Below are 16,578 nucleotides of genomic sequence, written 5' to 3'. Positions count from 1 at the left end.
AAAGTGGCTCTCCACAGAAAGCAGCAGTTGTATAGCAAATGTAACTGGAGGAGATTTTTGTTTGGTTTTATCCACAAGTTATTTCTCTGAAAAAGGCAACTGGTCAATAAATACTGTTCCAGCTCTTTAGACACAGGCCGGCTTGTGCCAGCCCTTTCGGTGTTATTGCAACAGTGCTGATCATCAGCCACGTCACATATGGGCATGAGGCTAGGAGCGGCATTACCCCACAATGCCACCTCGTCTTCCCTACGCGAGCGCGGGTCTGGCGGCCTCGGGCGGGGTTTCAGGCACAGACCCGCACGCGGTGGTGACCGCCAGGGGGCACCCCCCGCTCACAGCCAGGCTCTGTGGGAGCGGGGCAGAAGGGGGGCGAGGGATGTGGGGTCCCACCATAGCCCGCCCCGCCGTGAGATGGGGAGATAAGGGCCCTGCCCCTAAACTATGGGGCGGACCGACGAAGACCCCCCCTCACTTGGCAGCGCCCGGCCCGCTCGGCGCGGCCCTTTTGTAATTTGGGGGCGATCTATCGGCCTGCCCTTCATCTTCCTCCAGTCCCAAAGCCAGCCAAGTGCGCATGCGCGGAAGCTAAGTCTAACTACTTCTAGGCTCGGCTCCCCGCTCCCCAACGCATATGCGCGCGAGAAGAAGCCGGCGCCCGAGAGAGGCTGGTCTTAAGTCTAAGAGGTCGCGTGGCTCCCTCGCGCCGCTAGCCGGTTTGTTTTGCGACGCCGTCGCTGTTTTACGGCCCCGTGGTTGATATGGTAACGGAAGGGCGCCTAGTCTGGAAGAACCGGCTATTGTGGCGTCTGGGGCCCTCACTGGGCAGCCCGTGACACAGCTCAGCCTCAGGCACCGGCATAGGGGCGCCGGCGAGAGTCGCCCCGCGCCTCAGAGTAGGTGCGTGGCCTATACACGTGGCGTACACCGGGCTAGAACATCACGCCTCGGGCCTCCCTTGGTCGCGCCCCGCTCGGGGGGGAAGCCCCCGCCCCTCCGCTGTGCCCCGCTCCGTGGAGAGGAGACCCCTGCCAGGGCCTGCTGATGATGCCTGCATGCGCAGCATGGTGATGCTGCCGATGTCCCAGTGAAATCGTGACTGGACCTTGCACTGACATGGCCTGTCCCCTCTGCCTTCGTTATTTGCGTGCTGCCGTAAACAGACCCTGTGATAAGTGGGGGAAGGCAATGCCTGATTCCCACAGCCCGGCACAGGGTGTTGCTGCTTACAGCTGTGCAAGCAAAGATGTTAAAAGTCTGGTGGGAGTGGAGAAGTCTGACCTGGTTGTGATTTTACATCCACTTTGCACAGGCCTAAGTTATACAGGGTGCCCAACAGTAGGGAATAAGTCAGCGTGTGTTACAAATGTTAGCTAGCTGGTTATTTGGTGTACTGGTCTCCCACAGGAAGAATACAGCACTTTAAAAAATGTTTGGCTATGCCTTCCCATCTTTTCGTTCATGTGTGCTATATTGTTGATGGGTTTGTGGCAGTAGGCATATCTTTAATAATAGTCAACATAGAAATGCCCTCCCTATTACCTTGTCTACACTATTGAGATATAGACAACAGCCTCTGATTTGCCACCAATGACACTGTTGATTGCCCATTTGTCAAATTTTTGAAGAGTACTATACTGCAGTTTCCTACACCACTACTTATGCATGGAAGGAGCTTCCAGTAAAAAAAAAAAATCTGCAAAGCACCACATTGTTCTTTTTTAAAGCTCTTTAAAATCTTTCCATCCCATCATGATTCCTACAAAACACTTAACAATAGTTAGGCAGTATACTGGGACTGGTGCTCATTGTAACTGTCTTACTGTTACCTTGTGCTACCCTGTCTGTCATATCCATCTGTTGTTTCTCCTCTTAAACTTAGATTGTAAACTCTTTTAGACAGGGACTGTTTCTTTGCTATATGTTTGTACAATGGCTAACACAATGGGACCCTAGCCTTTAGGTCCAACTGCAATACGAAATATGAGAATAACTTGTTAAAGAAATATTTCTTGGTGTATAGTCTACTGATTAGAGAATGGGAGTTGGGAGACCTTGGTTTTATTGGTGATTTGCAATGCAGGGAATGATGTCCAGGTATGTAAAATAAACTAGCTTCTAAAATATTAAAAATGTCTTTTTCTGCTCTTTGTCTTTAGCTTATCATTGTTTAGGGAAAGGTTACTATTGGAAAATGGCAGAAGCAGTTTTCCATGCCCCAAGAAGGAAAAGACGAGTGTTTGAGTCATATGATTCTCCATTCCCTATTCCTGCCTCCCAGGAAGACATCTGTGGAAAGGATTTCAAGTTATACCAGGCTGAAATTATTAACAACAATGTAATTGTGAGGAACCCCAAAGATATAGAACAGCTGTATAGCAAGGTAACATTCCATGTTTGAATTCTCGATGTTCAATGCATGCTATTTGTGGTATCGCTAATGTTCTCCATAACCAACATTCTCTAGCATAATTTGATCTGTGTTACATATGAAATTTATAAGCATTTTAGTCCTAACACGAAAAAATATATTTTAGAGTAAAATGGTAATACAGCATCAGAAGTCATAAAACTAGCAATAAAGATAATTCTTTATTCCTAATGCCCAATGATAAGGTCAATAATAAGGTAATAGAATAATAAGGTCAATAGTAATTAGTACTGTATTTGACTGAATATCATGCAAGGACTTCCTGTTCTTGGAACCTCACTTAATCATCAGTATAAAAATAATATGTTCTAAAAATTATTAATAGTGCCTTGATTAAAAAAACTATTGAAGTTTATGCTTATGCAATTGTGTAGGATTAATAAAGAAAACATTTTTAAATCTCTAAACTGTACATGCCTAATGTTGGATTAATTGTTAGATGTTAAGTAACCTTAGATCAGTCAGGAAACTTAAGCTGGGGCAGAATGCAGTGGCCTGGCTATTAAGTGGCCGCACATGTCACTCCGTGATATGCTGTGAATACCTTTTGGTTTCTGAATTGAATTTAAGGTGCTGGGTTTGATTCATAAAGCCACAAATCATTTGGTACCTCACTACTTGAAAGATCGCCTCTATACTTGTGTCATACTGCCACAGATGAAATTGGCAGTGGCACTTAAGCTGACTACCTCTCAATTTAAAAGAGAGGGGGCTATTGGTAGTGCATTCTCTATGAAGGGACCCTAAGCTTTGCAACATACTTTCACTCCTGTTCTGAAATAGCCCATATCTATTGACCTTTGCAGCATTCTGCAAGAGATTTATTTACATGGGCTGCTGCAGAGGTGGTCCTTTGAGAAAATTCACATGTTTTGGGTGGGTGAGTTTGGTGTTCGGTGGTTGATCTAATTGTGTTTTTGTAATTTATGATAGGGGCATCTAGATCTTTGGATAGGTATTCTTTTTTATTTTTTGTATCAATAATTCTGATCAACTTTTTTCCCCCTGTACCTGCAGGGCTATTTTGGAAAAGGTATTCTTTCGAGAAGCAGACCAGAATACAATATTTCAGACCCTTTATTGGTTGCTAAGTGGCAAGGTAAATCATACTACTTTCCACTCTCTTGACAATTTAGTAATATCCACTTGGTTTGTCCTAATTATTAATTGCCGATACATGCATGTAGATCGTTGCATTGCCAAAACACTTGTAAATAACATTTTCTCTTTTAATGCAGATGCCAAGATAAACATGCCCATACTCTCCTCAAAAAAGTAAGTGCAACTTTCTTACTGTATCCTAAGTTTGTACAGGCGAGTCTCATCTTACAGTGCAGTTACGTTCCGCTGTCAGAGCGTAAAGCGAAAATCGCGTATAGTCAAAATTACATTGAGTGTAATGGCGGGCGGAATCGCCCGCAGTACAGGTACAGTATTTAAATTGTTATTTTTTTTTCTCTTTGCCGACCGCGCAAAGCTGAATTCGCGCATGTTAAATGCGTGTAAGATGAGACTCGCCTGTACAGTAACAGTTCATTTGGCTTCATGTTTTAGCCCAGTGGTTCCCAAACTGGCTTGTAAAAAGGCTGATTCACATAGTTTTGTTTCTCTTCCTTGTTTCCAGTTCCTAAATCCTAAAGACAGATAAAATATTAGATAACATTCCTAGCATTGTTTTTTCCATGTAAGCTATTGGGAGTTTTGCTTGAGTAAGCAGTGCAAATTAGAGCCAAGAGTGTATTCACTATAATATGAGCAACTGATTCATGATTATATGAACATAGAAGGAAACCTTTATACTTCTGCAACAAAAAAGGGGGGTTATTCTGGGGCAGGCTATTTTTAATAGTTTTTCTATTTGCTTACTAGGTTCATTCAGAATGGGCAGAAACCGTCTTTAACACTTAAATACAATTTTAATGTATTACATAAAATTTTAATCTGACATAGTGTGATCTTTTTCCTGAGTTTGCCTGCATGATGACTTCAGATTTAGCACTTTTGTTTATTATGCAGGAAATAAGTTAGGGAATTGGTGGGGGGTTTTGTTTTAAATTCAACCAACTAGTTTAAGAAACAACCAGTGAGGGGCGTAAATTAGTTGCTGTATTGTTTTTCATACCCATAGGATTACAAAATGTAGTCTTTTATAATAACCATTTCAACTTAAAGTAAACACATGCCAAATGGTTCTTTCACCCCCCTCCCAATAATCAGATGTATGGTACTGCAGAAATACATAATATTACCAATATTAATTTATTTTGTGGTAGTGCAATTAACCACTTCAGATCTCAGTAGGCATCGTGACAGCCCCATTATTGCAGGATATACAGCATGCTTCATAGCATTTTATTCAGATGAATAAAGTGCTATTGTATGGTAATCAAGTACAGTACAATAAAAGTTTTTCTATTTTATTTGGTGATGAAAGATATGGAACCAGAGCCATCTCTTGGGTAGAGCGAATTGGCGCGACTGCTCCGGGCCCCGCGTTTGGGCGGTGCAATTAGCTGGCGTGGTCGGTCCCAGAAGAGATGAATTTGTCACCTCCACCTGAGCCCCACACCCCTCTAGGGACAGCCCTGTATGGAACCACCTTATATAATATGACAGTAACATGATATATACTGATCAACATTTTTAACAGTTTAAAACCAGTCTGTAGTAAATAGCACTGGATGATTCAGGGCTTTCCTTCTGAAGAGATTTTGAAGGGAGGGATTTGAATTTCATGTTCATCTGCATCACTTGTTTTGGTTTTAACTGTTCTTACCGTGCTTTTTTTTTTCCTAGTTAATTGCCATCTCTAAATTTCAGTTGGGGAAGTAAAGTATTTTACTCCTCATCCTCCTCGCACTGTTAGTTTTAAAACTATGTAGCTGACTATAATTGTCTTTTAATTATAACAGTAGTTTGGGACTTTTGTCTTAAATTAGATATCAAAATAATCTCCTATCGAAATATTTGTCAATTTAAAAATTCCACTTCTCTCTGAAAATTCTATGCCTACTGTTACAAGAAAGAACTAAAATTATGATAATTGAAAAAGATTAGAATTGATTTTTAACAACACTTTATACTTATTTCCCCTATATAGTCAGTCAGTTTCTTCCTGCTTGAAAACATAATCCCAGCTATACATATAAAATGATGGGGTCTAAATTAGCTGTTACCACTCAAGAAAGAGCTCTTGGAGTCATTGTGGCTAGTTCTCTGTGTGCAGCAGCAATAAAAAAGCGAACAGAATGTTGGGAATCATTAAGAAAGGGATAGATAATAAGACAGAAAATATCATATTGCCTCTATATAAATCCATGGTACGCCCACATCTTGAATACTGCATGCAGATGTGGTCGCCCCATCTCAAAAAAGATATATTGGAAAAGGTTCAGAAAGGGCAACAAAAATGATTATTGGTATGGAATGGCTTCCGTATGAGGAGAGAATAATAAGATTGGGACTTTTCAGCTTGGAAAAGAAACAACGAAGGAGGGGCGAATATGATAGAGGTCTATAAAATCATGACTGGTGTGAAGAAAGTAAATAAGGAAGTGTTATTTACTCCTTCACATTACATAAGAACTAGGGGTCACCAAATGAAATCAAGAGGTAGCAGGTTTAATACAAACAAAAGGAAGTATTTCTTCACACAACGCACAGTCCATCTGTGGCTATAATGCGGTAAAGCAGCGCTCAGGGGGGTGGGGCTGCGCACTCCGGTGGATCAAAGCAAGTTCGATATAATGTGGTTTCACCTATAACCTGGCTCCCGAGGACAGCGTTATATCGGGGTAGAGGTGTACATCATAAAGGAGCAAAGAGAACATGTCCAGTTTTTTTGCCATTTGCACTTTAAGGCTTGCTATTTAGTAGACCTTCTTAAAGTACCTTAGAATTACCAAATACCTATAATTTTACAGTTTGAAATCTGAAGTATGTCACAGTCTTAGGAGATGTAAATGTATAGCATTAAAACATTTCCTAAATGAGTTAAATATCTTGCTGATCTTCCTTATGTTCCCATCTCCTGTTTTAGAACTGCAGAAAGAAGTAAAACAAACAGATGTATGTTTGTTTTTTAATTTGGAAAGACCATTTCAGATCTTTATCATATTACTGTTGATGGCCTGTTCAAATCACATTTACAAGACCGCTCTTCTTCAACCATAAACTATTTACAATAGTATCACTTAGTTTACTTTAGGATGACCTTTCCAAGGGCATTTCTGAATAAGTTGGGCCTAAACATATCCAAGGCACAGCATCCTGAGATACTGATGTATTGATTTGAAACTGAAATTCTGCAAGGTCTGTTTGTAGCTGAGAACCAGTTCGGGGCATATTTTGGCATTGGTCTTCAGTGTTCTATTGCGCGCTGTTTAAATCAGCATCCTTAAATTCTACTTTTAGCTACTAGTATAACATATGAAGAATGTAAACGCTGTTTATATAAAGTCTTCATTGCAGTAGTTGGTAATCATATAGGGCCTGATCCTGAAGTCCTTTCACAGGCAATACTTCCTTTAAGATTTGGTTAAGTGAGTACTGCAGAATTGGGCCTTTAAGCGTTATAGTTTGCTTAGCTTTCATATAGCAGCTATTAGGAAGTGTCTTCTCTTCAGACTTCATTTGTTCCAGATCCTCTGTTGATGTAAATCAGCTTGGCTCCATTAAAGTAAGTGGACCTCCACTGCTTTACATCAGCTGAGGATTTGTCCCTAAATCTCGTGCCAAAGTCAGCCTGTTTCATTAGCCTCCAGTGGATTTAAACCCACTTATACTTGGACTGAAACACTGTTTAGTCTTTTCCTTTAAATACATTCAGAATTTAACTAAGATTTAAAAGATTAATTAGTCCAGTCTAACTTTTTTTTTGTAGGCTTCATGTTTAGATAAGTTTGTGTTATTCAGCTGCTTGTTAAGAAGTGCCATCTGTTACTCCAGGGATAGGCAACCTATGGCGAGCTGATTTTCACTGGCACTCTCACTGCCTGGGTCCTGGCCACCGGTCCGGGGTGCTGTGCATTTTAATTTAATTTTAAATGAAGCTTCTTAAACGTTTTAAAAACCTTATTTACTTTACATACAACAATAGATTAGTTATATATTATAGACTTATAGAAAGAGACCTTCTAAAAACATTAAAATATATTACTGGCACACGAAACCTTAAATTAGGGTGAATAAATGAAGACTCGGCACACCACTTCTGAAAGGTTGCCGACCCCTGTGTTACTCACTCAATCCTCACTATAACATTCTCTTTGGGATCTCAGCATGTAGCTACAAGTAAATACGTAATTCTTTTTAAAATATATAGAAAGCTTAATGTTATGGTGATCTTGAGTTGTGTTTATTTTCTACATTATCACAGCATTATAGCATACCAAAGAATCTTATAAATTGGTTATTCTCCATTTTAACTAATGTGTTGGATCAGTTTAAAAAAACATACCTCAGTTGATATATAAAACATATTTTAAATTAAAAATGAATTATGGAAGCATTAACATTCATTTCTATATTGTATTGTTGATTTTAATTAGAGTTGTCGATTAATCGCAGTTAACTCATGCTATTAAAAAAAATCACCATTAATCGCACTGTTAAACAATAGAATACCAATTGAAATTTATTAAATATTTTGGATGTTTTTCTACATTTTCAAATATATTGATTTATGTTACAACACAGAATATCAAGTGTATAGTGCTCACTTTATATTATTTTTATTACAAGTATTTGCACTGTAAAATGATAAACAAAAGAGTATTTTTCAGTTCACCTTATACAAATACTGAAGTGCGATCTCTTTATCGTGAAAGTGTAACTTACAAATGTAGATTTTTTTTTTGTTTTGTTTTTTATTACATAACTGCACTCAAAAACAAAACAATGTAAAACTATAGAGCCTATAAGTCCACTCGGTCCTACTTCTTGTTCAGGTTTGTTTACGTATACGGGCCATACTGTTGCCTCCTTATTATTTACAGTGTCACCTGAAAGTGAGAACAGGCATTCGCATGGCACTTTTGTTGCCGGCGTTGCAAGGTATTTTCGTGCCAGATATGCTAAACATTCACATGTCCCTTCATGCTTCAACCACCATTCCAGAGGACATGCATCCATGCTGATGATGGGTTCTGTTCAATAATGATCCAAAGCAGAATGGACCGACACATGTTCATTTTCGTCATCTGAGTCAGATGCCACCAGCAGAAGGTTGATCTTCTTTTTTGGTGATTCGGGTTCTGTAGTTTGGAATGTTGCTCTTTTAAGACTTCTGAAAGGATGCTCCACACCTCGTCCCTCTCAGATTTTGGACAGCACTTCAGATTCTTAAACCTTGGGTCGAGTGCTGTAGCTATTTTTAGAAATCTCACATTGGTACCTTCTTCGCATTTTGTCAAATCTGCTGTGAAAGTGTTCTTAAAACAAACATGCTGGGTCATCATCCAAAACTGCTAGAACATGAAATATATGGCAGAATGCGGGTAAAACAGAACAGGAGACATACAATTCTCCCCCTAGGAGTTCAGTCACAAATTTAATTAACACATTATCTTTTTAATGAGCATCATCGGCATGGAAACGTGTCCTCTGGAATGGTGGCTGACGCATGAAGGGGCATACGAATGTTTAGCATATCTGGCACGAAAATACCTTGCAACACTGTCTACAGAAGTGCCACGCGAACGCCTGTACTCACTTTCAGGTGACATAAATAATAAAGAGGCAGCATTATCCTGCAAATTGTAACCAAACTTATTTGTCTGAGCGATTGACTGAACAAGAAGTAGGACTGAGGGGACTTGTAGGCTCTAAAGTTTTACATTGTTTTATTTTTGAATGTAGTTATTTTTTTACGTAATTCTACATTTGTAAGTTCAACTTTCATGATAAAGAGATTGCATTACAGTACTTGTATGAGGTGAATTGAAAAATACTATATTTTTTTTACAGTGCATATATTTATTTTATTAAGTGAGCATAGTACACTTGGTATTCTGTGTTGTAATTGAAATCAATATATTTGAAAATGTAGAAAACATCCACAAATATTAAATTGTATTCTATTATTGTTTAACAGCATGTGTGATTAATTTTTTAATCATGCGCTTAATTGTGATTAATTGTTTTAATCGCTTGACAGCCCTAGTTTTAACATATTAGTTGAACAATACTCTGCCCTAGAATCTTCCACTTCTTGTTTTTCCATTATCCAGGTACCAGCGTCATCTAGAATGGGCTAAAAGCCTTATGCAAGAACAAGGACTTGATGACTGCTCTGTTAACAAAATTCTTGAAAATTATACTAAGCCATTTGATCTGCCTTTTATGAAAGGGGAAGGAGAAGTTGCACAAAATGATGACTCTTACTGCAGAATGGCTGCAGAAATGGAAAACGTAGAAGATGGAATGAAACTTTCAAGAGATTCTGCCATAAATAATGGAGATTCAGCAGCACCAAATGTTAAATGTCATAACATGAGTGTAGACTGCAAGAAAGCTTGTTTGGAAGGTGATTCAGCTTACAATGATCCACTAGCCAACTATGGCTCTGAGGAACTGTATCCATTGGACACTAAAGCTATAGTTAAAGTACATTGCCAAAAACATGATGATTTTATTGTGCACTGTGGCTGCAAGGCCGAAGATTATACCAACCAAGTATTTCATAACTTGGCCAAAGGGAAAGAATATGTTTATGAGTATGTATTGGTGCAGGAAGAAGAAAGCAAATTGTGTCATGAAGATGAAGCAGCAAATGATAAATCAAATGTAAGCCAAGCGAGTTGTCTTTTTCATGGGTAACTTATTTTATTTTACTAAATATAGTCAGCGTGTTCTTTTCACAATTCAGTATTGTTGTCGATTTAAATGTTCATCTATATAGTAAATAAATCACTAATGTTTAATGAAAAGTTAAGGTGGAATCTAAGATGTTTGAAAAATGTCATTTTGAATGCAACACACCTATTTCCTTTTTCTTTGGTTGCTTCTTTATAATTTTATTTTTATACTTTTTTCTTTTAGTTAATCAAAAGGGAAAAATTAGTATGCAGAAGAAATCCATTTAGGATTTTTGAATATTTGCAACTCAGTCTGGAGGAGGTATGTTAAATATTGTGAAACTTCTTTTTCTTCTAACATCAGAACAAAGCACTAATCTATGCAATAAATACCTCTTTCTTAAAGAATGATCTGTTTTTTTAAAATCCAAAATGTTTGCACTGTTTTTGGTAAATTTAGTAATAATTTTAATGATCTGTAGATTACATGGACATAGTGAAAGACATTCAAGGGACCAGTCCTGCAGATTTTATGCATATGAATAATTTCATTTATCTCAGAGTGGCTCATTACATGAGTAAGCGCTACAGGAACAGACCTATAATTTTCACGTACAACCATGTACTTTCTTCCAAAAATATCTATACACATTGCTTTAATTAGAATACAGTGTCTGCATATGCTGCTCTCCTGTGAGTAAAATTCCGATAACGGTTTATCTTTAAAGTCACAATGACGTACTTCAAAGGTGATTCTCTGGGAATGCGTCTCTTTCGGTGGCTTTCAAACTTCTCTTATGCGATAATTCCAGAGTGTTGTAACATGTAAATCTTATAACTACAGGTCTCCATGTGATACAGACAGAATATTTTAACTTACTCTTTTTACGTTTTTAGGCATTTTTCTTGGTCTATGCTCTAGGATGTTTGAGTATTTATTATAACGAGGTAAGATGTTACATTTAATTATCTGCAACTTTTGCTCTGAAAGATGCAAAATACTATTGACTTGGATATAGATCACTGTCTCAAACTTCCAACTACTATGACAGAATCACATGCTGCTAATCTCAAAGGCAGCAACTACCAACTAGAGGGATTTGGAAATTTTCTCTTTAGTTTTGTGTTTCTATTATTTGTGTAGATATAAGAATATTGTCCATAAACTTTGTGCAATGCTTTTTATTTAGCAACAAAATACAGATAAACAGGTACCTTCTGTGGAAGAAAGTTCGTGTGTGGAGTTGGTGGGAGAAATACAAGAGAAAAGAGGTGTGTGGGAAGAAGTATGTATAGGAATGTCCCTCCCTTTTGTGAAAAAGTTTGCAGTTTGAATTGTAACCACCGTCTTTCACAACAAACAATAGCTTTTATTTTTCTTTACATATATCATCGGTGTAAGGTTCTTGCTCTTGAGTCCTGAGCTACCAACATGCGACCAAGCAGAATTCTGCTAGCTCAAAGGTTGTGTGTTGTGGGTGTTTTTTGGTATTGATTGGTAAACCCCTATTGAAGCAGACTTCTGTTGCAGACAATGGACTCCCATAGTGCTAATGTCTCAAGTGTAGTCTTTTTGCAATGGGAATATAATGTTTAATACTTGAATAAAATATTCTACTAAAGACGCTGTTTTATGTGTAACGTTTCCTGGGTATTTCCCTGTAAGTAAGAGCAGCAGGTTAGTGTAATAATACTAATGTCTTTTTGTTTATGATTTTTAGGAACCTTTAACTATTTTGAAGCTATGGGAAGTTTTTAGTGAAGTGCAACCTAATTTTAGAACTACATACATGGCGTATCACTTCTTCCGAAGTAAGGGATGGGTCCCCAAAGTAGGACTGAAGTATGGAACCGATCTCTGTGAGTAGTTTCCTTTCAAAAATGGAATAGCTTGCAACTAACTCTTTAATAGCCAATGCACCACTTAAACTTGACATTGAGGCTGTACAAGCAGAGCAGATCTCCCTAGCTCCTGTGTAGAAGATGACTCTGCACGCTGGTTAGGCTATAGGCTAGCAGATAAGGTATTAATGCAGGCAGAGGCTATGGTCTGCCGCTGTGCAGATTCATTGGTACCAAAACAGGCTGTAAGTGACTTGGAGGACCTGTAGCTTTGGCCTATAGGCTAGATATTAGCTGTGGAACTGCACTGGAATTCACCTCATGAGCCAATCCACCCACTCTGCCGAGAAGCCCAAGTGGAATTAATGAGTGTTTGGAGTAGTGAGCTTTCTCTGTTCTCACAGCCTGATCCAATTCCTGTTGAATTCTGTGGAAATCTTTCCACCAACAGTGGGAGTTGGATTGGAGCATATACTGAAGTTGTAATTCAAATCACTTATTTTTGTTTTGTTATGCTTTCTTCCCAAATGGACATATTCAGTAGTGTCTATACTTCTATAGTAAATAGCTTAAGAATTGTTAAGTAATAATGTCTTGATTACAGTTTTGTAGTTTGAAATGAGTGATAGTGTAATTTATCTTCTAATAGAAAATTGTTAAATGATGGCAAACCATGAAGAAAAGCATGTCTGTATAAAATATCAGAATGCTGCTTTTCATTCAGATGAAACTACACCTCTACCCCAATATAATGCTGTCCTTGGGAGCCAAAAAATCTTACCACGTTATAGGTGAAACTGCGGAATATCGAACTTGCTTTGATCCGCTGGAGCGCGCAGCCCCGCCCCCCCGGAGCACTGCTTTACCACGTTCTATCCAAATTCGTGTTATATCGGGTCACGTAATATCGGGGTAGAGGTGTACTATAAGACTCTTAAGGAATGTTTTCATGTGCGCACTGGGAGTTAACACACAATCCTTATGATATAGAAGTTGTACCTAAATGCAATTTCTTCACCGTCCACTAAAATAACCATTATAATAGGTGAAATGTTGGTATTGGTTGCCTGACATCTACATGAGTTTATTTGAGCTTGTTCTTCAGCAGTTTACTTTCTGGTCTGAATTTTGTTTCCTATCCACTTTATACAGCACTGGCTTTTGACATGTGCCATGCAATTAAATAGGATCAGCTGGAGCTGGTTGAAAGGGTTCAGCCTCTCTCCTCTGATTCTGCAATAGCTTGTTTATGTAATGGGTATGATTGTTAGTTATTTAAAAGGGTTCTGATCTCTGATACTGAGATCCAAAATTGGGAATTCATGATTCTCTGACTTAATACAGTATTTCTTTTTTGTTGCAGTGCTATATCGAAAAGGTCCCCCCTTTTACCATGCAAGGTTTGGCGTTCACTTTATATTCTGAATATAAAACACTTACTCTGCATTTGACTACTGTGATTTAACTTCTATTTTTGTTTCAAATGAATGAATACAATTTTCTCTCTTCCCCCACCCCCTTTTTTACTGGGATATAGTTCTCCTAATTAAAAGTATGATTTTCCTGCTTTGTGCTTTCTACACCCAAAACAAATTTTTCTAACCAGGAAGGTTAACCATGCATGATAAGCAAATATTTTGAATCAACATGTCATTTTACTAGAAGCACAAAACAAGAAGTTTGAGAGTGAGTCATATACAAATATTTAAGAATATAATTGAAGACTACAGAATGCCTCCCTGGGCATCTCTAGCTGTTGTATGTGCTGATTGGAATCAGAAAAATGATCTGATTTTTGTAATAGTGTATCTTTTTTATTATGAATGATTTAGGTAATTTTGGGGGTAACCTAGGGAAAAAAGCCCATAACTTATTATAAGTGATCTCCATTCCTCTACCAATCAATTTGCATGCCTAATTAGTTATGGGGTGTGAATGAAAGATGGACACTCTCAAGAGAACACTGTTGAAAGAAGAGAAGCAGGATGGTGGGGTGAGGAACCATCATTCACCATTTACCTCCTCCAGCCAGTGCTTAATTTGTAATGAAAGAAGTAACAGGACTCAAGCAATTAGGTGCCGAGGCTCAAGCAATTTTTTTACTTTCATAACTGATGTGGCAAGCCCAGAGGTGCCAGTGCTGTGAACTGCCAGGCCTAGAGGTACCAGGCTCAGCCCTGGCAAGGCCTGGCACAAATTAAGCATTGCATCCACCACTTCCTCTTTGTCTAGTAAAAACAGATGCAGGTCTTATGGCTTGTCTTCAGCCTACAGGTTTGTTGTTTGGCTATGACAGTCACAATAGCCAAATATTCTCAGGCAGAAGTTTTTAAATTACAGGATTTTTAAGTGACCATAATTTTCTCTTTGTAATCTATTCTTTGGGTTTATTTTCCAGTTACTCAGTCATTGCTGAACTGGTTAATGACAACTTTGTAGGGTCACTGTGCAGACCGCTCAACTGGATGTCTTTGTCTGGCTTGAACAGAACAACAGTGAATGTTTCTAAGGTAACATAAGATACTGATTCTGCATCTAGAAATACATTTACCAGTTAAAACTAATAGTTTAGCTTGGAGATTTTTTGTGGAAAAGCAACACTGGACTTGGATCAGAATTTGGGTTCTGAGCATGATTGCTTCATATTTAGGCTGGGGGGCAGCGCACGCTAGTGGTGTTTGAATACATCCTTTCCTGGCCAGTATTTGTAGCAATGTTGATAGGTTCCAGGTCTCCTTGGTTGGAGCGGAAGGGTCACATCTGTGCAGGCTCTTTGAAAGTTATTGGGAGAAATAAAGGTGTGCAGAATGGGGAAGTCCTGGAGTGACATTCCTTTCCAACTCAGCACTCCAAACTTCCTTCCACCTCCACTCACCTGCCCAAATAGGAAAGTATTTTGGATGTGCAAACTTCTAAAAGGTTACCAGTTCTGTATGACCTGTCTATATAGATAATTCTACTATGCCAGTTACCAGGGTATCCAGGTGTCACATGAGTAGTAATGTCTGCCTCAAAGCAGATACACAAATGGGTGTGTTCTCTCCTCAGTATGTCTATCTAGTTCCCATTAACAAGCATTATACAAGAGTATATACCTCTTAATTTTTCTCAGAGATGAGATCTGTTGTTCAAACTAAACACCTGGATTCTAATTTAAAACCTGTTTCAAAAAATCAATTGAAGCTTGTGCATTTGTCTCACATAAGGAATATTTGTGTATTTGTCAACAGGAACTTATGTTATGCTATTTGATTAGACCGTGTGATATGACTGAGAAAGAAATGTCATCACCAGACTGTCTAAAAAGAATTAAAGTTCAAGTAAGTTGTGGTCCGAATTATTTCTTCATCTTTGCTAGCTGAGCAATCCTTTGAGGCAGTTGAAGACTCTAGCTCCCTAGCATAGCAGCAGACTTTAATTTTTGCTTTCTCTCTCGTATGTTTCAAATTCTGGAAAGCACAAGACTGTGATGTTGAGCATCCTAGATTCTGTTGCACCACAGAGTTGGTAGAAATTAATTGGAGGGCAGGCCTGGCACAGAGGTAGCTGGTCCCAAAGTTAATCTTTAAATGTAGGTTGGGGGCATCAAGAATTGCTGCTACCAAGTTATGACTGGCATGACAGGAGGGAGGGGGGAAGCTTTTTATTTTTTATTTTTTGCTTTTGTAATAGTCCCTGTTTCTATTTCAGGAACTGATTGTAAATCGTTGGGTCTCTTCCCGAGAGCGCAGTGAACAAGATGAACTATAATAAGATGGACCAAGAAATCCAGTGTTAAAGAAGCAAATATTATCAACAAATTAGGTTGAGAAAAGACTAATCTTTACAAGGCAGAGCTGTGACATATTCCTGTTTACAATATTCTGAATGCATGTCTCAAGGCTGTTTAAAATTGTACAGAACATGGAGTATGCTGTGTACTATCAGAGAAGGTTGTACTGAAAAAACATAATGGATAACTGTATTTGTCCATGTGAAAAAAATTAAAGTAATCTCTTCCCAATCCAACATACACTGGTATTCCTAGAACTTCTAAACATGTTGCTATCAAAGCTAACTGCACTGCATTGACTGCTAACAGTATAATATGTAACAAATCCACACACACCTAGGACTTCACACTGGTCACTAGACTGCATGCTATGGCCATTTGGTGCCTCACAGCCACTACATAAACTCTTATCTCCCTGCTCCGAAAGCACAAGCCTTTGCTGATTAAACTAAATCTCTGTTAGCAGTGTTTCCAGGGAGAGGAAGGATTGCCCACTAGTAAGGGTACTAGTTTAGGATTTGGGAGACGAGGATTAAGATCCCAGACTTCCTGTGTGATCTTAGGCATGTCATGTAGTCTCACTGTGCCCAGGGCTGACTCCAGCTTTTTTGCCGCCCCAAGTGGCGGGGAAAAAAAAAAGAGAAAAAAGAAAAACCCGATTGAGCTGCCGCCGAAGAGGAAGAGAGGGAGTGAAGGACCCGCCGCTGAATTGCCGCCGAAGACTGAAGCGAAGTGAT

The 16,578-nt window shown here is 38.8% G+C and overlaps 1 protein-coding gene across 5 annotated transcripts in view; it reads left to right on the top strand.

Annotated features, from left to right (window-relative positions):
• Positions 1-16,077, top strand: part of TSEN2 (tRNA splicing endonuclease subunit 2) — a 30,146-nt gene extending 14,069 nt beyond the window's left edge. For 2 of the 5 annotated variants that reach the window (XM_054036204.1, XM_054036207.1), the window contains exons 2-12: positions 2,160-2,383; positions 3,449-3,530; positions 3,670-3,706; positions 9,661-10,216; positions 10,472-10,549; positions 11,125-11,175; positions 11,949-12,087; positions 13,433-13,469; positions 14,468-14,579; positions 15,300-15,389; positions 15,760-16,077. In XM_054036204.1, the coding sequence (XP_053892179.1) occupies positions 2,195-2,383; positions 3,449-3,530; positions 3,670-3,706; positions 9,661-10,216; positions 10,472-10,549; positions 11,125-11,175; positions 11,949-12,087; positions 13,433-13,469; positions 14,468-14,579; positions 15,300-15,389; positions 15,760-15,819 (1,431 nt within the window). In that variant the 5' untranslated portion in view covers positions 2,160-2,194 and the 3' untranslated portion in view covers positions 15,820-16,077. The other 3 variants (XM_054036203.1, XM_054036206.1, XM_054036205.1) reach the window with 3 other exon arrangements.
• Positions 16,078-16,578: the final 501 nt, after the last annotated feature.

This window comes from Malaclemys terrapin, chromosome 7, assembly GCF_027887155.1.
Source record: "Malaclemys terrapin pileata isolate rMalTer1 chromosome 7, rMalTer1.hap1, whole genome shotgun sequence".
Taxonomy (NCBI): Eukaryota; Metazoa; Chordata; order Testudines; family Emydidae; genus Malaclemys; species Malaclemys terrapin.
This window is presented reverse-complemented; position numbering and strand designations above follow the sequence as displayed.